The sequence below is a fragment of the Lemur catta genome, chromosome 2 (genome assembly GCF_020740605.2).
Source record: "Lemur catta isolate mLemCat1 chromosome 2, mLemCat1.pri, whole genome shotgun sequence".
Classification (NCBI taxonomy): domain Eukaryota; kingdom Metazoa; phylum Chordata; class Mammalia; order Primates; family Lemuridae; genus Lemur; species Lemur catta.
The window spans coordinates 6473560-6494012 of record NC_059129.1 but is presented as its reverse complement, the minus strand read 5'-3'; the positions used below and the strand labels follow the sequence as shown (position 1 = coordinate 6494012).

Here is a 20453-nt window from a genome sequence, read left to right as displayed (position 1 = left end):
CTCCTGTTGGTCCTAAATCACGTCAAAGCAGTGATGACCTTTTTTTTTTTTTTTTTAAGTGCAACAAGTTATATTTCAGTTTGTAAAATAAATTATACAGACCCCTACCTTTATTGTTAGTATTGACGTTAGGCAGTATAACCCTTTCAGAAAGCAGTCTGGTCGTGGTAGAACAGTGACTTCTGTTACTAAACTAGCAGTCAGACCTGTCCCATGCTCAGAAGTCTCACCGAGGGAGTCCTCTGGGTCGGTTCTCCCCCTAATCATTAGTTATTAGCAAATTCTCATTCTTCCAGTTTGGATAAAAGACACAGATGCGCACGCACACACACAAAACATGAAATGGCTGTTCAAGGTGATTGGCTGGGCAAGGTGTGTTTTCTTTTTTGCAGCACTAGCTGGATTGAATCCAGTTCATTAAATATCCATGGACAAACCAGTCAATCCTGTTGACAGGCTCAACCTCATTAATCTCTTGGTGTGGACCATTACGAGTTAAGTTTAGTGAACAGTTTACATGCTTTTCCACAGAGGTAAAATAAATATAAAAAAAATGCTTCTAAAGGCACTACAGATTACTAATTCATTCCAAAGGCTGTATAAAAGGTTAACCTCAACTGTTGCATGTAGATATTTTGTAAAAATCCAACCAAGAAAGGAGATTCTGTATGTTTTTGATAATTGCATGCCAAAGGTCATATGTTTAATAGTCTAGTACATCTTTGACCATTGATATTTCTTGGTCATGTATAAAATTACTTACTGTATATTGCTTAATCATAAAAATATGTATTACAGCCAAAACATTCTCTTTCAGTTGCTTGATAATGTGGAAAATAAGATGAAAGGCACGTGTGTAGAAGGCACCATTCCTAAATTATTCAGAGGCAAAATGGTGGTATGTGATTACCAATTTTAAAGCATGACTTTTAAAATGAGTTTTTTGACCACTAATACTTAAGCCACCTTACTTTCCTTCCAGTCCTACATCCAATGTAAAGAAGTGGACTATCGGTCTGACAGAAGAGAAGATTATTATGACATCCAGCTAAGTATAAAGGGAAAGAAAAATAGTAAGTTTGTGTAGTTGATATTTTCGAAACATAGCCTAGATGCAGAGAATGGCTCACATGTAAAGCGTACAGCTCACTGAGTTGAACACAGGCTTGTAGACCCCTGCCAGTGCTAGAAATAGAACCTTGGACCGGACCCCACAGCCCCTCCCACTCACTGCCTCCCCCTCCTCCAAGGCATCCACTCTTAGGGCTTCTGACATCTGAGGTTAATTTCGCATGTTTTAAGTGTTTATTGAAATACAGTCGTGCAGTAGGGTATATGCTTTGTTTCTGATATCTTTTGCTCAACATTGTATTTGTGAATACATTCCATTGTAAGCGGCAGGAATTTGATCATTTTCATTGCTTCAGAGTATTTCATTTTAGGAGTATGCCACAAAAGTTTTGAAACTTGATATTTGGGTGGTTTTCAGATTGAGGCTGTTAGGTGTAAGGCAGATTGACCATTCCTGTGCTCATTTGCATTTATAGCAGGAGGAATTGAATTGCTGCCACACAGGGCATGCATATGTTCAGCTTCACAGGTAAAGCTAGTGAGACTTCCAAAGCGATTGATCAGCTTCACTTCCATCCCCAGTATGTCAGAGTCGCAGTTGCTCTACACCCACACCAGAAGTGTCAGTTATCAGACTTTGAAGATTTTGGTGGGAGAATGATGCTGTCTTGGTTTTAGTTTGCATTTCCTTGAAGATCAGTGAAGTTGTCTTTTCAGATACTTACAATTTGGAGATCTTTTGTAAAATGCCTATTTAAGTATTTTATCCATTTTTGTATTGGTTCCTCAGTTCTTAATTTATTTATAGACATTGATGTTAAAAACAAGGCAGTGGTGGGGGGAGTGTGTTATATTGACACCCATATATACAACTGTGGTGCTCATCGTTTTAATTTAGATCCAGGTTTCCATTTGGTATCATTTTCTTTATTGCCTGTAGTACAGGTCTGCTGAGATGAATTCTTTGACCTTGTGTGCTCGAAAAGGTCTTAATTGTTCTTCATTTCTGATAGACACATTAACTGGGTAGAGACTTGTGATTGACAGCACTGTGTTCTTGATGGCATTGCTTCTGAGAAGTCTGTTGTCATATTTATGTCTCTTCCTCTCTGTGTAATATGTGGTGTCTCTGTCCCAATGCCAGTGCTGTGCCCCCCGCCCCTTGATTTTAAGATTTTCTATTTCTTACTGATTATAAGCTGTTAGATTATGATGTGCCCTACCGTGGTCTTCATATTTCTTCTGCTCAGTATACACTGAACTTTGGATTTGTGAGTTTATAGTTTTAGTGATCATTAAATTTGGAAAATTTTTGGCCACTCATCACATCCCCCCACCCCCTGGCTAAAGTCACCCCTGGTTGCCTTGTTGGTTTGACATTGTGGTTTTTATTGCTCTGACATCTGCAGTGTCAAGCTTGCTGTGAATCCCATCTGGGATGTTTTCATTTCTTGAGGTTTGATTTGGATCCTTTAATAAAAATCTCCTATGTTTCTTAATGTGCTCTTGTTTTCTTCGGTGCTCTTGAACATATGGAATATAGTTAATAATAACTTCATACCAATTCTGTCATCTGTGATTCCTGGATCTGTTTCTCTTGATGCTTTCTGGCTTCTTTGCATGTGTGATAGTATTTTACTGATAGCAGGTACTGTGGTTTCTATGTTGCTGGGTGTTGCATTCTTAACCTTTGTTCTGGGGCACAGATCAAGTTACTTGGAAGTAGTTTGGTTCTTTGTAGCTTGTTTTAAACTTTGTTCAGTGGGGGCACAGCGGGTTTTATTTTAGGTCTAAATTGTTCCCTTCATGAGTTTTCAGACCAATCTACAACGTATTAGGAGATATTTACTGTGGCTGGTGGGAGCATAGCCTATTCCAGCCTTTTTCAGCTGTGAGGATTAGGATTTCCCCCTCCCCCATTCTCCAGGGGGTTCTCTCCCTGGCCTCAGGTACATTTCCTCACACTCACCTGCTGACCAGCACTCGCTAATGGCTCAAGGAGAACCTTCTGCAAATCTCCAGACCTCTCGTTTTGTGCAGCTTTTGGCTCTTGGGTGCTGTGCCCTGTGGATTCCAGCTGCCCTGGGCTCCTCAAATTCTCACTTCTGTCTTTGGGACTCGCACACTGGACTCCGTCTGGGTTTCCCTCCCCAGCACTGCAGCCTGGTTAACGAAGCAGTGAGCTCGGCCCACCGTGGGCTCACTTGCTGCCCTTCTCTGGAGGGTCATTGTCCCATCCCCGTACTGCCTGTGGACCACAGTATTACAGTTTTGTTTTTTTCTTCTTCTTTTACTTGCTGGCAAAGTGATACAGTTGTTGTTTTCAGTATTATCCACTTGTGTATTCCAGAGTGGCCAGAGCATAAGTAGTTCTTTATATACTCTGGGTGCCCATTCTGCCTTGAGTTGCAGAGATTCTCCCTGGTTGTGTGCCTTGCTTTTCACCCTTCAATATTGTCATTCTTAATGTCAGCGAAATCCAGTGTGTCAGTTTTGCTTTTTATGTCCTAAGATACTGTTACCTATCAGTGTTTTTCTCTTGATCTGCAATCCCCCTGGGACAGCTGTGTGTGGTAGGATGTCGTGACAGACCCCTAGCTCTGGTCTCCAGCTCACCTGGGCTGTTTGTTGCTCTGTGTTGTCAGCTGCAAACCTTTGTGCTCATCTGATTGTCCACACTACGTTCTATGCTGTCTTCGTAATTGTAGCTTTATAATAAGTGTTTTGCTCAAAATCTAAGTTACTAAAACATTAACTCTTCTTACATATTGTTTTAATACCCTTTAGAAACATTAGTGTGCTTTGGCTGATGAGTGAGGGTGGTGAGGACACATCAACTATAGTCTTGAGTAGAGGGTGTTACTGTTCATAGCTACAGTTAGTGACATTCTCTTCTCTGGCATTCCTAAATAGATTGATTTACATAATTTATATCTGGGTTATATTTAAATGATTGTATCTAGGTTGACACTTTAGTGATCACTTTGGTTTGACTTTTTCTCCTCCCCCTTTAAAGTTTTTGAATCATTTGTGGATTATGTGGCTGTAGAACAACTGGACGGAGACAATAAATACGACGCCGGGGAGCACGGCTTACAGGTAACTCCGGGGTTTTACACCAGTGTCCTACTGCGGCTTTTTTCTCTATTTTCAACCCTTTTCCTTAAATGCTAATTAAAAATTTACTGGTACCTTTTCATGTGTTTCTGGTATTAAGGACATTCAAAGGATTTTATGTCTGTAGAGTTGAATGGGGAGGGGAGAGGAGGGTGTTAGCAGGAGGTTGAAGCAGCAGATTCATCATCCAGAAGTTTCAGGGCCTGTCGTGGTGTTTTGGGAAGTTCCCGAGTTCATCAGTTACTCTCTGTGTTCCTCAGGAAGGCTGGACGTTTCCCTCAGTTGCATCTGGTCACAAAAAATGTTTCTTAGTCCCTGGGACTCTGTTTTTGGTTGGTGGTTTTTTTGTTTTGTTTTTTGTTTGTATGTTTGCTTTTTTCTTTTTAGATGAAACTTTTCTGAGGATCGTGACTTCTAGACCGAGTGTATTCTCTAGGGTCATGGCCCCACAGGTGCTCTGGGCATCTGGCAGAGTGGTGAGCACGGTGAATAGGCCACTAGTCATGGGTGCATGGAGAGAAATTGACGTGGCCAAAGTCCCTGGCTGCTGTCCACACCGTTCTGTTGGATCCCCAGTGTCCTCTGGGATCCAGTGATCTAGGGTCTGTTTTGCAACTGCATAACCTTGACTCGTTGGCTCAGCTACTTTATGATTTAAAATTTCACATTGGCCTATGTTTATCAAACCTGCCAATTTATAATTTATGGGGCTAATGTACCCATTTTGCAGTGGGTCATGGATTGGCTATTCTCCTTCTAGGCCAAACTGCTCAGGGACTGATTTGCAGATCAGAACATCGTTTTGTAAACATTAATCAGAAGTTCGCTGGCCGGGCGCAGTGGCTCATGCCTGTAATTCTAGCACTCTGGGAGACCGAGGCGTGGGAGGATCCCTTGAGCTGAGGAGTTTGAGACCAGCTTCAGCAAGAGCAAGACCCCATCTCTACTAAAAATAGAAAAAATTAGCTAGGCGTGGTGGTGCACACCTCTGATCCCAGCTACTTAGGAGGCTGAGGCAAGAGAATTGCTTGAGCCCAGGAGTTTGAGGTTGCTGTGAGCTAGGCTGACACCATGGCACTCTAGCCCAGGCTACAGAGCAAGACTCTGTCTGGGAAAAAAAAAGACCACTAAGTTTGGTAACTGGATGTGCTCAAGAAACATTTCACTCAACTTGTAAGCATTGCTTTTATGCTGGATATTTTGAGGTCTGGGTACGTGATATGTGTTCTAGAGTGAAAGCCTTAGTGGACAGTGGTGGAGGGACAGAGTACTCTATCTTCCCAGTTAAAAATATGCCCTTCATTGATTTGGAGCAGATTCATGGGTTTTGTTTTTGTCTTTCCTGAGGTAATCCTGTCGTCTTAAACATGCTCATGTATACTAAAGAAGGTTGCCAAATAGGTGTGTCTTGTCACAGCTCCCAATGACTGCAGGTCTGTGGCTGGTCATTGGACAGGTTTAAGGCCTAAGGGAAGGTCCATACTGGAAATTCAGCTGTGAGTCAGACAGGGGATGAAGGCCCCTGACAGCCTGTTAGTGTCTTAGTTGGGTAAGGCCTTATTTCAGCGAGAGCCGGCTGAGCTGGAGCAGAGGTGCAGGGGGAGGTGTGAGAGCTGGAGGGTCCTGGGCCCCTCCCGAGAAGGCCTTTGTTAGAAGTTGGGGCATGGGGGTGTCCTGTGGCTCAAAGGCTGGCAGTTGCAGGAGTGAGGCCACGTTGGGTGTTGAAAGGGCCTTGCTGATAGTGAATCAGGACATTTTCGTTCTCTTCGAAGTAATATGGAACAGCCCGGACTGCATGTGTGCTGCACGATGTATGGGTTCTTTTGTCAACAGAAAGAGCCCGAGGGAATGAAGCTGTTCACTTGTAATCCTCCCAACCAATGAATGTGTTCATTTGTGCTCGATCCTTGTAGGTGCTTTGTGGGCATACACAATTGAAATTATAGTTTTCTGCTTTTTCATTTGATGTTTTTTTTCCCGTGGATCTCCACAATTTTCATAATGTTTAATGACTATAATGTGGTAGCCCATGACTGTCTTAATTTATTTCACATCCCCCGTTGTTAGGCGTCCCGTTAGAACATAATCCCACTTAAGAGAAGTCTCTCACACATGCTGGTGCAGCAATTTTAAATAAAGAAGAGACCTAATGACAGACCCAAACAAAACATTTTAGAGGTGCCCAAATGGGTAGCTCAACTCCCTCGCTCTGCACTCCAAACTTCCCCAAACACTTCGTACTCCTGCTGAAACATGGTGCTTTCTTGCTTCAAGGAACTAAATTTGCGTTTCTTTTTCAATGTTCAGGAAGCAGAGAAAGGTGTGAAATTCCTAACATTGCCACCAGTGTTACATCTGCAACTGATGAGATTTATGTATGACCCGCAGACGGACCAAAATATCAAGATCAATGATAGGTAATCTATATTGTAACATGAAAGCTAAGATTTCATCATCATTCTGACTTACGGGACTGATCTCAGTACTTTGGTTCAGTCTTTGTATTTTCGATTTCCTCTCTGATTTCTAGTTCTCTTCTAACTCGGTGTTTCAAGAGTCATAATGTCAAAGGGATCATTTTACATAAGAGATTTCCGAGGCTGCTCCCTTTGAATGGATTTCTCCCTCTAAAGGATACTTCGCCTGACTCCAACCCTACTCTCCACTGTGGGGGACTGAAGTTCAGGATGATAGGGAGGGTTATTTCTTTTTCATACATTTTGCATTTACCAGGATTGCTTATACATTTAAGCTGAGCCAAACTGTAGATGTTATCTCAGATGTGGAATTTGATATTAGTGTATTTGTTTAAATAAGATTCTCCAGTATTTTGTAATCTCTCAGTTGGTATTGACATCTAGAATTTGCTGGAGTTTTCAAGAATGCTAAAGTAGGTGTTTGTGTGCCCTGTTATGCACAATTTTCCAGAGTAAAATACCAGATTCAAGAGTGACAGTACTTTGCTTTGGCGCCCCTGAGGCTGAAATCTTATCAAGAAGATCAAATTTTATAAAGACAATAATTTAAAGCCAAATCAATTTCATTATGTCTGTAGAAGTTGCAGGATGAGAAATCTCTTCTTACTTGGTTTCTCCAAACTTCTCGATTTGTAGTATATTGGCCGCGCGCAGTGGCTCACGCCTGTAATCCTAGCATTGTGGGAGGCCAAGGGGGAAGGATCGCTTGAGCCCAGGAGTTTGAGGATGCTGTGAGCTAGGCTGACACCATGGCACTCTGGCCTCAAAAAAGAAAAAAAAATTATCCTCAGCAGTCTAACTCTTGGGCTTTCAGAATCATTTGTTGGTGTATTTTGAATTATCCACAGCCTAGAAATTCACATTGTGTACTATAAGACTGACTGTATAATATCCTTGGATTTAAAACTTTATTAGGGATCTCATTGCTTTATATGCATTTTCCTCATAAATCTAAATTCAAATATTATGTTGACATATGAAAAATTCTTGTAAGCAGGGGCTATCTTGGCAGTAGCTGACGGGGTTTCTCAAGTCAAAGTCATACTTCCCTTAATGTTGAATCAATGAATTAGAAATAGAAAACCTTACAATAAATAAAATCAAAAAGTACAATATTTTATATGTCAATGAATTTCCTTTAAAATGTTTTTTTAATAGGTTTGAATTCCCGGAACAATTACCCCTTGATGAATTTTTGCAAAAAACCGATCCCAAGGACCCCGCAAATTACATCCTCCATGCAGTCCTGGTTCACAGTGGAGATAACCACGGTGGACATTATGTGGTTTATCTAAACCCCAAAGGGGACGGCAAAGTAAGTGTTGGCTCGGGTGGAACGCAGCGCTCGTCAGGAGATTAGCACTGGTGCGCCGCTGCAGCCATGTCTCCTTCCTACTCGATGAGCTTGTTAGCTCAAATTCCTTCCTGGCCTCGCATTGGTCTGTTTGCCCTCTAGCTGCTAAGTGCTATTTTCCTGTCCATTTAATTGCTGGGACTTTAAAGGTAAATAATAAAGTAGCGATTGTACTTTGTTTGTTAGTAGTGAACATTGGGCTTATATCTAATATGAGACATAATATAATCCCTCATATCTTATGTGAGACCCAGCGTGGGCTGGCTCGAGGAGGCCGCGTTGCTTGCATCTGACCCTGTGTGCCCATCCTCCACAGTGTCATCTTCCATGTGGCTTCATCATGTGATTTTCATCATCTCCCTTGGGAGAATAGAGAGCAGGATACCCATTTTACAGATGAGGGTCTCAAAATTCTTGTCCAAGACCAGGGGGCCAGCAACTAACAGAACAAGAGAGCAAGGGGTCAGGCCACTGCCCCCTGCCAAGGGAATGTGATGGAGGGACCCCCACAGCATGAGACAGCAGTGAAGAACACCTTCAATTGTAGCGTGTATTACCATTCAAAGTGGCTCGATCCACAACAGATTGGACGATAACTATTATGTATAAGTTATGTTGACTTTTATAAAAGTCAGACCATCACTTGCTTTGATAAAATGATATGGGATAAGGTGACATCCTATGTCATTTTATAACCACGGCATAAAATTTTATCATTAAATTAGGTATGCTCAGTATGGCTTTCATAATTTTGCAAAGAGTTGGTAGTGTCAGTAGATTGAACTTCAGTGGAAAGTGGGCTATTTAAGTGGACTACGAAAAAATGCCGTTGGGTAAGTAGTAGCAGTTCCCACAGAATATTGAATGCGAAAGTGCTAATGCGTTTTATGAGAGGGGTGCCTGAGACAAGTGCATCGGCCAACAGCCCATCAGCCTTCCAGTGCTAGGTTCCTGTCACTGCACTGTATCTCTGCTGACATTCTGCTGCTTTCCTTCCAGTGGTGTAAATTTGATGATGACGTCGTGTCCAGGTGTACTAAAGAAGAAGCAATTGAGCACAATTATGGAGGTCATGATGATGACCTGTCTGTCCGGCACTGCACTAATGCTTATATGTTGGTGTATATCAGGGAATCAAAACTGAGTGAGTAGAGCGGGTTTTTGTTTCATCCTTTACTTTGGTAAACTTTTATAGTTGTACTGTGAATCCACCAACAGCCTTGCCTGTCCAAACACATTTTGTACTTACTCTGCCCTACTGGGGAAGCAAGTTGGATTGGGCCTGTGTGTTCTGATGTAAACTCATGGTACCAAGTAATTTTACTTTAATAGATTATTTTATTAAAGACAACCTAGACTTTGGACCTTCTAAGGAAGGGAAAGTAGGTCTGTACAGAGGTGAAAGAGGATGCATTTGTCCTGCAGGTGAAGTTTTACAGGCTGTCACAGATCACGATATTCCTCAGCAGCTGGTAGAGCGATTACAAGAAGAGAAAAGGATCGAGGCCCAGAAACGGAAGGAGCGGCAGGAGGCCCACCTCTACATGCAAGTGCAGGTCCGCCCCGCCCTGCCCCGACCTGACCCCGGAAGAGTGCACATGCGGTTCCCTGAGCTTGTGCTCAAACCCAGTGTGACTGTCGCCAGATCAGGGCCATTGTGCCCTGAGCTGCTCTGGGCAGCTCCATGAGTACTTTTAATATCTGGCCTCTTTTGGGTTAGCTGGCGGGTACTTCCTGAGTGACTGCTTGGGCCAGTTCAGGAGTAAGGACTTAGATGTTAGCATTGATGGAAAGCGCAGAGGGGACCGGAGAGTGGGAGGCAGTCATTGCGCAGTTGGATCTCCAGCTGGTACGCTGTAGATTGTGATAGTTTTGGAACATAGACCTGAGTTAGTTTTGGTCATTTTATAAAGCTTTTCTTCATGGATCTTCTGAAGAAATGTCTTTGGAACAAAAGACTAGTTTTTAGGATTTTAGTATTTAAACCTGTTCAGCACAGACTCATATTTTTTGTCAACCGTAAACTCTGTTCTGTGCTCTCAAATGTGTATTCAGATAGTTGCAGAGGACCAGTTTTGTGGCCACCAAGGAAATGACATGTACGATGAAGAGAAAGTGAAGTACACTGTGTTCAAAGTATTAAAGAACTCCTCGCTTGCCGAGTTCGTCCAGAACCTCTCCCAGACCATGGTGCGTGCCAGTCCTTCTGGTGACTTTTCTTAGGCTGACTTCCAGGTTCCGCCTTTCTTCTGTGTAACTAGAAAACACTAGCTACCTTTGGGGATAGACACTGTGTCCAGTCACTGCCTAGAAGTGTGAGGTAAATGTCCTGTCTGAGAAATGAGTCTAAGAAAAATACTCAAGGCCGGGCGCGGTGGCTCACGCCTGTAATCCTAGCTCTGGGAGGCCGAGGCGGGTGGATCGCTCGAGGTCAGGAGTTCGAGACCAGCCTGAGCAAGAGTGAGACCCCGTCTCTACTAAAAATAGAAAGAAATTATCTGGCCAACTAAAAAATATATATACAAAAAAATTAGCCGGGCATGGTGGCTCATGCCTGTAGTCCCAGCTACTAGGGAGGCTGAGGCAGTAGGATCGCTTAAGCCCAGGAGTTTGAGGTTGCTGTGAGCTAGGCTGATGCCACGGCACTCACTCTAGCCCGGGCAACAAAGTGACACTCTGTCTCAAAAAAAAAAAAAAAAAAAACTCAATATTCTAGAGCTCTTGACTCTAGTACAGGGGAATCCACGAGGTTTCGGAAACATGTTTCTGCCCTTTTGAGCTAGTCTTTCTGTAGAATTTGCAAAGAAGGAAGTTGCACGTGTATGTTAATATCCCTCTGCCCTTTGTTGGTGGGGAGAATGGGCACTTGAGCCCTGGAATAGAGCTGACCCTGAGGGGTGGGTCACAGTTGCCTAAGTCAGTAGGGAGAGTTGTAATTATGATTTTTTTCTTGTAATCACAAGACCAGGCCGGGCACAGTGGCTCACATGTGTAATCCCAGCTCTTTGGGAGGCTCAGGTGGGAGGATCTTTTGAGACCAGCCTGGGCAATATAACAAGACCCTGTCTCTAAAAAAATAAATAAAATCACCTGAGCATGGTGGCATGTGCCTATAGTTCCAGCTACTTGGGAGGCTGAGGCAGCAGGATCGCTGCCCCATGAGTTTGAGGCTGCAGTGAGCTATGATGATGCCACCACACTATAGCCTGGATGACAGAGGGAGACCCTATCTCCCTTTCAATAAAAAAAAATATATATATAGTCATTAGGTTGATAAAATGTGAACTTGTTACTCATTTTTAACTTTTTTTTAGGGATTTCCACAAGATCAAATTCGATTATGGCCCATGCAAGCAAGGAGTAATGGAACAAAGCGACCAGCAATGTTAGATAATGAAGCAGACGGCAATAAAACAGTAAATATTGTTGCTAATAGCATATCTCATTTGGGACCGTGCAGAAGGCTTCGTCCTCTGCAATTAGTGCACCTTGTTTCCTTTTTGGTCCAGTTAAATAGAATGGACATTTCCTTCAGTACTTGAGTATAGTTTTTCGATCTGTCACCCAAGCCATTAGAACCTTCTAAAATCAGCATCTCTTTTGGAAATAGATGATTGAACTCAGTGATAATGAAAACCCTTGGACAATATTCCTGGAAACAGTTGATCCTGAGCTGGCCGCTAGTGGAGCGACATTACCCAAGTTTGATAAAGATCGTAAGTGCCCACGAGACGCCTGACTGCGCTTAGAGCATAGAGCTGGATTCTTGGATGGTTGTTTCACACACACGGGGTCAGGCATTGCAGAGAGATCTGTTGCTTAATTCCACAAATGCTCCTTCCCGTGCTCAAGGCTTCCTGATGAAGTCAAATAAGACTGGGCTGTGAGGCGGGGAGACGGTGGCGGCAGTGTGGGGCTGTCCTGTTCCCGGTCTCTGCCTCTGTGTTGTGCCACCCACCGTGAACAGATCATGTAGAGCAGGGTCGCAAGATGTCACAGGCCAGATAGGAAATATCTCAGCCTTTTCTGGCTGTAGAATCTGTCTGCCATTGTAGCAGTAAAGCTGCCACAGAGAATATGTAAATGGCCGCTGTCTGCCAGTAAAGTTTCTTTTATAAAGCTGGTGGGTCGGAATTTGCTGGCCCTTAATTTGAAGTGACAAGAGGTTTTTTTGCCATGAGTGGTCATGTTTATCAAAGACTAGGCTGTTAACATATCTGTGTGGTAACACCTGTCCAGCTAGTTAGTGCCAGGTCTCCGTGAACTAGGATTTCTAAATTCAGTGCACATACCAACTTCACTGCCTCAAATGTAGCAGTTCCCGTGAGTTTGATGTGGGAACGATCTCTTCAGTCATAGCATCAGCCTCTTGAACAAACCTCATCTGACACAGTAACTGTTACCTTAAGCTGTCATTTCCGTCGTTACTGAGCAGCGAGTGAACTTACTATTGATCTTTTTCGTCAACATTGTACCGAGTATTACAGTCCTAACAAAACTCGTTTATTAACCTTGTAGATGATGTAATGTTATTTTTGAAGATGTATGATCCCAAAACACGGAGCTTGAATTACTGTGGGCATATCTACACACCAATATCCTGTAAAATAAGTAAGTCCTTACTGCCTTTGCCTTCTAAGCAGAGTTTTGCTCAGTATATTACAGTTACGTATTTAAAAACTTTTCTCTATCCTAGGTGACTTGCTCCCGGTTATGTGTGACAGAGCAGGATTTAGTCAAAATACTAACCTTATCCTCTATGAGGTTTGTGTGGTTCATTTTTTTCATAATCAGTGTATCGTTAGTAGTTTGGGGGTGGGGGGATGTTGTTTATTTTGCTTTCTCTGAATTTGTTACTGTGTGAAGTCTATACCTGACTCCTGACTTGGGCCTCAGATAATCTTGAGGAAAACATTTCTAGATTTGTGACTTAAAAAAAAAATCTATTTAAGATCAGTAATTAATTACATACTTAGGGATTTTTCAATTTGGTTTTTTCTATTAGCATTTTAACTAACTACAAATGTAGGTGGACAGAATTGGGGTTAGAGCAAATACTTAAAGTGTAAGGAAGAACATATGGCCGTGTTAAGCATTAAACTATGCCATGTAACCATTTCATGTCTTTTACTATAGGAAGTTAAACCGAATTTAACAGAGCGAATTCAGGACTATGACGTGTCTCTTGATAAAGCCCTGGATGAACTAATGGATGGTGACATTATTGTGTTTCAAAAGTATGTACTTTTTTGAAGGATTTTGTCACTTTGTACTAATGTCAGAAGTTTTCTTGTCGTTAGGCAAAGAAACGTTTGTGTCTAGACCCTGTGCCATGTTTTGCTGAGAGCATCTCAGTGATGACAGTAGCTGGCCTTCTCTAAGTTTTGGAATTAGGAGTGGGGAACATCTTTATCACGTAAAGCTGTCTTCTCATACCCTAAAAATGTCAACAAATGAGCATGGTAGCTATGGGGGGGGACTTAATGGAATAACAATTGTTTTCCTTCCCCTAAAATAAATTTGTTAGAATGCACCTACTTAGGTAATCGATTTAGATCTGTCTGGGTGTAATCCAGCAGCTCTGTGGTCTCAGATGTTACATAAAAGTGGTAATTTGCTGGCTCTTGGTCAGAGCCTCGGCTCTGCCACCTGCGAGTTCTGTGGGCAAGGCCCTGCCTCCTGGGCGTGCTTGTCTGTAAAGGGGGCTCTGCTGTCTCGAGCATGTTCTGGTTCCGTGGGAACACTGAGAATGTGAAGCAGCCAGCACTGTGCGTGGCTCAGAGCACATCTCGCAGACATGATTGCTTTTCTTGTTGTGCCTTGCTCTTGGAGCTGAGGTGGGCTCCCAGCAGCCTAAAAGCGAAGCCTGAGTTTATATTGCAAGAGAACCTGTTGGTGTCGCTGTTGCATAAAAGATGCCATTTTTACCGACTACTCCCCTCCATGGACTTTGATTCAGTCTGTAAACCTTTCCTCCCCAGGGATGACCCTGAAAATGATAACAGTGAATTGCCCACTGCAAAGGAGTACTTCAGAGACCTCTACCATCGCGTTGATGTCATTTTCTGTGATAAAACAATCCCTAATGATCCTGGATTTGTGGTGACATTATCAAATAGAATGAATTATTTTCAGGTATTTAAGAAACGTTCTTCTCCCCTTCAGATTCCACACCAGACAGACCAATTTCTTGTTTGAAATGCTTGTAAAAGAAGCTGTCTAATGGGCTTGGTTCAGAAGGGGGCTTACAATCCCGTCGCCTGAGGACATTGCCCGTGGACGTGGATTCAGGCTGACGCTGCCATGGGAGCTAGAATAATCTTCGTCAGAAAATGAAAACCTGTGGACCTCACCGCTCAGAGTGAAAGTCCTTTTAAAAGTGATCATTAGATAGATACGCGGCTCCCATGGTACTATACTAAGGAATATAGTTTATTCCTGTTAAATAGTAAATTTCTAGGGAATTTAAATTCAGGCTGCTCGTACCACATTTTAAGTAATTAATCCTGAAATTTATTGAGCACATTTCAATTCTTTCCCTAAAACGTGAACCTTCCTTTCTGTCTCCTGGGTCGTTTCCGTCTCACAGGTTGCAAAGACAGTTGCACAGAGGCTCAACACGGATCCAATGCTGCTCCAGTTTTTCAAGTCTCAAGGGTAAGCCACACTCACAGACCCCTGTCGTTCGGTCGGTACCACATGCTTTCCATAGTTCTTCAAAACATCTGGCAACTAATGTGAATAAGTAGCTTGCCCCATCACCTGACATGCCATTGCTTGCTCAGTTTCAGATTTAGCATTGTCACCACTCACAGCTTCACCATATTACTCTGAGATGTCAGAATAATCGTCAGCCCCATCTAAAGCCAGACTTACTCTAGACACATCATCAGTACATCTTCCATGTGTCCAGCTGGGTCAGTCCCTGCCAGGTGTCTGTGTGCTGTGCTACCATTGCAGAGCATTCACGTGTGACAGCAAGAGGTACTTAGGTCTGAACCCTATGCCAGGTCCAAATTTCCTGTCTAGGTGTAAGGGCAGTGATTTGCTTTTATGCTCACTCAGAAATACTTGTTTTAGGCAAATAAGTCATTTATTTATATGCTGTTTTCTTGTGTAGTTATAGGGATGGCCCAGGTAATCCACTTAGACATAATTATGAAGGTACTTTAAGAGATCTTCTACAGTTCTTCAAGCCCAGACAACCTAAGAAACTTTACTATCAGCAGGTATGAGTCCAAATTAATTGTAACTGTGGGTATAAAGAGAAGGCTTGGGTTTTTGTGGAAACGTATCTAAAGTGAGTCTCTCTTTTCTTAATAGCTTAAGATGAAAATCACAGACTTTGAGAATAGGCGGAGTTTTAAGTGTATATGGTTAAACAGCCAATTTAGGGAAGAGGTAAGTTTTGTTTAAAATACCATGAGTTTTTGTTTCATTGGAGCTTATCGTTTCTGTATACCCCCAGCTCTTACACTAAAATAACAACAGAAAAGTGCTGTCTAAATGACAGTAGGTATTAAATGCCCCCTGGCCCAGGGTCTTCCTTCCTCCTGCCTGGTGCGATCTTCTCAGGCCTTTGGAGTGAATAACAGTGTTGAGCTCACAGCTCCCTGTAATCCTTTTCTTACTGATGGGAGATGTTGGCGCTTACGCATTGCTACTTGGCCCAGGGGAAGTATCCTGCTCAACCAGTTCCTGCCTTGGCCGGGTCCCAGTGGGTCCAGCAGGCCTCTGAGTGGAGCAGACGTTGACTCTGCTGTGCACACACGTCCCACCTTGCCAACGCAGGCTGCTCACGGTCACCTGCTTGCTCCAAAGAAGGCATGTCCAGCCATACCTTTAAGTGGTTCTTCTAGACAGTCTGTGCCCACTTGGATACCATGTTACTCATCTTTCTAGCTCTACCAGTGTTGAAGGAAGATTTGAGCCATAACCGGCCTCCCCTGTGCAGGGTGGGTCAGATGAAGCCCGCAGTGTGCCTGGTCTGTTATCTGGACCGGCTTCACTCTGCTGGGAATTGGGAAGGCTCTTGGACAGCCCTTCAGGGGATCACGTCCTGAGAGGCTGCTCTGTAAATGGCAAGCTTTTTGCATAGAGTGTTTGTCTATAGAAATGAGTCTGTGCATCCTGACCTGCTAATACTGGGTGGGCCCTAGGTTAACGCCCATCTGCCCACCCTGAGCGAGCTCGCAGGTGAGGGACCATCGCGTGGGAGCGTAGACAAGGACATGTTGGACCAGCTGGAGACAATTGAGAACAACCGGGGCAGCTTTTCCTCCTTCCTGTTTGTTATCGCAGACCGTTTGTTTTCTTGAAAGTGCTTATTTCATCTTTCCATTGCTTAGGAAATAACACTATATCCAGACAAGCACGGGTGTGTCCGGGACCTGTTAGAAGAATGTAAAAAGGCTGTAGAGCTCGGGGAGAAAGCATCAGGGAAACTCAGGCAAGTATTTCTTGACCCCAAAGGTAGGGGTGGTATGTCTCCCTGCTCCCCCACCCCCAGTCTCATTAATGGAGATGGAGCACGGCCAGGGGCAGCGTGCGTCCTGGCCAGGTATGGAGAGAAGCCGGTCTGGTGCAGAGGTTTGTAGGTATTTCACAGTTCAGCCATTTTCCCTCCTTTCCCCCTTATCTCCTGATATTAATGAGCTGTAGAAAAAAAGGTGAGATTCAGGTAGAAAAGCCAAGCAGAGGAAGGGTGTGAATCAAACTGTGAACAGTGAGAAGTTGGGTCACCCTGGAGCTGTTCAGCCAGCATGCAGGCTGTAGAAGGAAGCCCCCAGTGTGATGATGAGTGTTTATTTCAGAGAGTTGGACGCTGTTCTTAGCATCTTGCCTTATAGTCAGCTGGTAGGACGAACAGCTTTTGGGGCTATTTGGTTTTCAATATGCTTTCTTTGGAAAGTCAGTAAAACAATGAGACCTTAATCTGTTATCTAAAGAGTAAGTGAGGAAGACATCTGGTCTTGCCCACCTTGAGTTCCTTTTGGGAAAGGCTCCCACAGGCCCAGGAGCCTTGTCTCTTTATCTCTGTGCCCAAGAGTGGCCACTTGCGCTGAGACCAGCTGAGTCCTTTGCTCTCAAGCTCTGTGGGGACCTCCTGGTCCATGTTCTGTCCGCTCCCCATGAGTACCTGCTCTGACATTTCAAACCTTCTTAAAAATAAGAGAACAAGGACATACTGTGGTAGCTTTATAGATAAAACTTTCTTTTCTAGAAAACTATTTGTGATCGTTATTTTATTTTTACACGAACATAATGTACTTACTTCACTTTCTTGCCCATGTTTTTTTCTTTGTTCAGGCTGCTAGAAATTGTAAGCTACAAAATTATTGGTGTGCATCAAGAAGACGAACTATTAGAATGTTTATCTCCCGCAACGAGTCGAACGTTTCGAATAGAGGTAACTGTCTCCTCATTGGCAGAGAGTTTGTGAGGCCTCTGGGGGGGCCTGGGCCTGTCTGCTGCTTGCCTAAATACAGAAGCAAGTCGTGTAAGCAGCTGAGTTTGTGTTTATGTACCGGTAGTTGAGGTGTGTGTGGTTTTATTTGTTTTTGGTTTTATTTTATTTTTTATCATTTTTAAGTTCTCCTGGCATCAAGGACATTGTCACTGCTCTGCAACCATCTGTTCTTCTCCAAAGTTTTCCATTTTCCCCAAACTGAAATAGTCACCGCTCAGCCCCTGGCATCCACCATTCTACTTTGGTTTTGAATTTTACAACTCTAGGTACCTCATGAGTGGAATCATACAATATTTGTCCGTAATAATTAATATTCAGTGTTGGCTGCCAAGCAACTTCAGGCAGAACCTGTGGATTGTTTGAATTTAGAGCTGTTGACATTTCCTCAGTAACTGGAATAATACACTATTTGGTCTCTATGCTGAGTTTGCTTTTGAAAAAACGTAGGTATCTCTTGGCTCTGAACGCCCCGTCATTCATAGATCATAGATCCAAATGTGGCCCTTTGTTTTGGCAAAAATAGTCTAACGTCCTTGTTGGAGTGCTTAGTCATAATTTAAATGTGGCCATTTTGTCTGCATTAGCCGTACTTACCCAGGCCTGTGTTTAACTCCGTGTCTGTAGGAAGTACCTTTGGACCAGGTGGACATAGACAAGGAAAACGAGATGCTCATCACAGTGGCTCATTTCCACAAAGAGGTTTTCGGAACGTTCGGAATCCCATTTTTGCTGAGGATACACCAGGTACGATGTTTGCAGTGGGTTGAGCATCTCCAGTCAAAGCGTGAGTGTTGACAGACTGTTGTTGCTAAATCAGGGCCCTGCTTGGGCGGCCGGCCACAGTGCTGGCAGCCCCAGGATGTCGGGGACTGACCACCTGTGCTCACCTGTCCTCTGCTGTTCCAGGGTGAGCACTTCAGAGAAGTGATGAAGCGGATTCAGAGTCTGCTGGACATCCAGGAAAAGGAGTTCGAGAAGGTACGCGCCCCGGGGCCCAGTGGACGGCGCGCTCTGACCTTCGCTGGGAAAGCGGCCTGGGTGTTTTTTTGCTGGAGATGTGAGTTTTGGAGATACCCAGAAATAATGGAGGAGTTTAATTTTTTTTTTCTTTTAGTTTAAATTTGCAATTGTAATGATGGGCCGACACCAGTACATAAATGAAGATGAGTATGAAGTAAATTTGAAAGACTTTGAGCCACAGCCTGGTAAGTGCCCGCTCTGCAGGGGCAGTTTTCACAAAGCGTGAGTTTAGGCAGTGGGGTGAGGGGGGGTGCCTGGTAGGGGAGGGGCAGCCCTGGGGTCCAGTGCCAGCTCTTCTCTTTGTACACCTGGGTGGCCTGTAACCTGTGGATTCTTAGAGGATTAAACTTTGGGTATGTAATCAGTGGTGGCTAAAAGCTGAGCGCTGAAGTGGTGGTGGTCCCAGGGGTGCAGGTCCTCTGACAGTACTGCATTCTAGAAGCCTCTGAGATGTCTGGTCAGGCTGTGGGCATCCCTGGCCCAGGTGAGCATGCTGCTCAGATGTTCCTGGCCTCCCCGTGAACTCACACCTTGGGGCTTACAGGGCACACGCGTAGTGGTTTTGAATGTCCATGTTGGCCACTACGGACCCAGGGGTTCTAGGGTTGCTCTCTGGTCTCAGTTGCTTTTCTTTGTCCCCACCAGGTAACATGTCTCATCCTCGGCCTTGGCTAGGGCTCGACCACTTCAACAAAGCCCCAAAGAGGAGTCGCTACACTTACCTTGAAAAGGCTATTAAGATCCATAACTGACTTCCTTACCCCATGTGTCCGAGGCGAGGGACGGTGCGTGGGTGTGTGCCCCTTTTAACAGCGGAGAACTTTGGCACACACGCACACTCTCCGGAGTCGTCAGCAAAAGGATTTGCTGCTGATGTTAATTTTATTTTGTCGAGGCTGTTCAGTTTGGCTTCTCTGTATCTATTGACTGCCCTTTTGAGCAAAATGAAGGTGTTTTTATAAAGCTTGGATGCCAATGAGAGTTATTTTATGGTAACCACAATGCAAGGCAGCTGTCAGCGTAACGGGGGAGAAGGTTAGCAGAGCGCAGGTCCCCGGCCGAGGGCTCTGGGCTGTGTCGGCATGAGCGGCCTGGCTGCCGTACGCGGTCCTGCGCACCAGCCTGCAGCTAGAAAGTCTTGTGTTTAGGCTCGTCTGACCTGTTTCCTTCAGTTATACTTTCAATGACCTTTTGTGCATCTGTAAAGGCAAAACAGAGAAACTCACAACCTAATAAATAGCACTCTTTCCGTCATTGTGTGCGTTGTCAGCCCTGCCTCGGTTCTTCTCTTCTCAGCTGCCAGGGGTCTCACTCCCGCCAGCCATGCTGTCCTGCAGCCGGTCCCGACAGGTGTTTTGGGGTCTTTTTATTAAGCTGAAAACATTGTTACATACAATTAAGGTTTACTATGCTGCCTTTCGGCAAACTTGATGATCTCAACAATTCATATGAGCAGGTGAAAGAATTATAAATAGAATTTCGTGAAAATGGAACAGACAGAACAAACGAGAGAGCCTTTAGCCAAGAGGGCATGCTCGCTAGTGGTTAGTAAGCTGCTGACTTTGTAAAAAAGCTAAAACAAGAAAAACGAATTGTATATTTAATGAATGAACATGTACAATTTGCCACTGGGAGGAGGCTCCTTTTTGGTGGGTGAATCTGCAAGTGAATCTCACTGATGTCAATATTCATTGTATGTAGTTTTATTTCAGTCTCAGCCTTCCTCGTTTCCTTTCATTTTGGAGCTAATGCCAGCTGCGTGTCTAGTTTTGAGTGCAGTAAAATAGAATCAGCAAGTCACACTTATTTTTCATCCTTTCCCAGATTTTCTTCTTTTTTTCTTTTTTTGGTTTCTGTAGCAGCCGTGTACACCAACTCTTCCTGTATATTGCCTTTTTGCTGGAAAATGTTGTATGTTGAATAAAATTTTCTATAAAAATTATAA

General features: G+C 43.8%; 1 protein-coding gene across 2 annotated transcripts in view; it reads left to right on the top strand.

Moving 5' to 3' along the window:
* USP7 (ubiquitin specific peptidase 7) overlaps positions 1-20453 on the top strand; it is a 58749-nt gene extending 38296 nt beyond the window's left edge. For both annotated transcript variants that reach the window (XM_045542559.1, XM_045542560.1), the window contains exons 9-31: positions 818-898; positions 983-1073; positions 4088-4170; positions 6496-6605; positions 7824-7980; positions 9019-9163; positions 9445-9575; positions 10075-10209; positions 11334-11435; positions 11630-11735; positions 12538-12630; positions 12716-12783; positions 13156-13256; positions 14001-14154; positions 14609-14676; positions 15140-15248; positions 15343-15420; positions 16368-16468; positions 17329-17428; positions 18113-18232; positions 18395-18466; positions 18603-18693; positions 19154-20453. In XM_045542559.1, the coding sequence (XP_045398515.1) occupies positions 818-898; positions 983-1073; positions 4088-4170; positions 6496-6605; positions 7824-7980; positions 9019-9163; positions 9445-9575; positions 10075-10209; positions 11334-11435; positions 11630-11735; positions 12538-12630; positions 12716-12783; positions 13156-13256; positions 14001-14154; positions 14609-14676; positions 15140-15248; positions 15343-15420; positions 16368-16468; positions 17329-17428; positions 18113-18232; positions 18395-18466; positions 18603-18693; positions 19154-19260 (2403 nt within the window). In that variant the 3' untranslated portion in view covers positions 19261-20453. The remainder of the gene's footprint in view (positions 1-817; positions 899-982; positions 1074-4087; positions 4171-6495; positions 6606-7823; positions 7981-9018; positions 9164-9444; positions 9576-10074; positions 10210-11333; positions 11436-11629; positions 11736-12537; positions 12631-12715; positions 12784-13155; positions 13257-14000; positions 14155-14608; positions 14677-15139; positions 15249-15342; positions 15421-16367; positions 16469-17328; positions 17429-18112; positions 18233-18394; positions 18467-18602; positions 18694-19153) is intronic.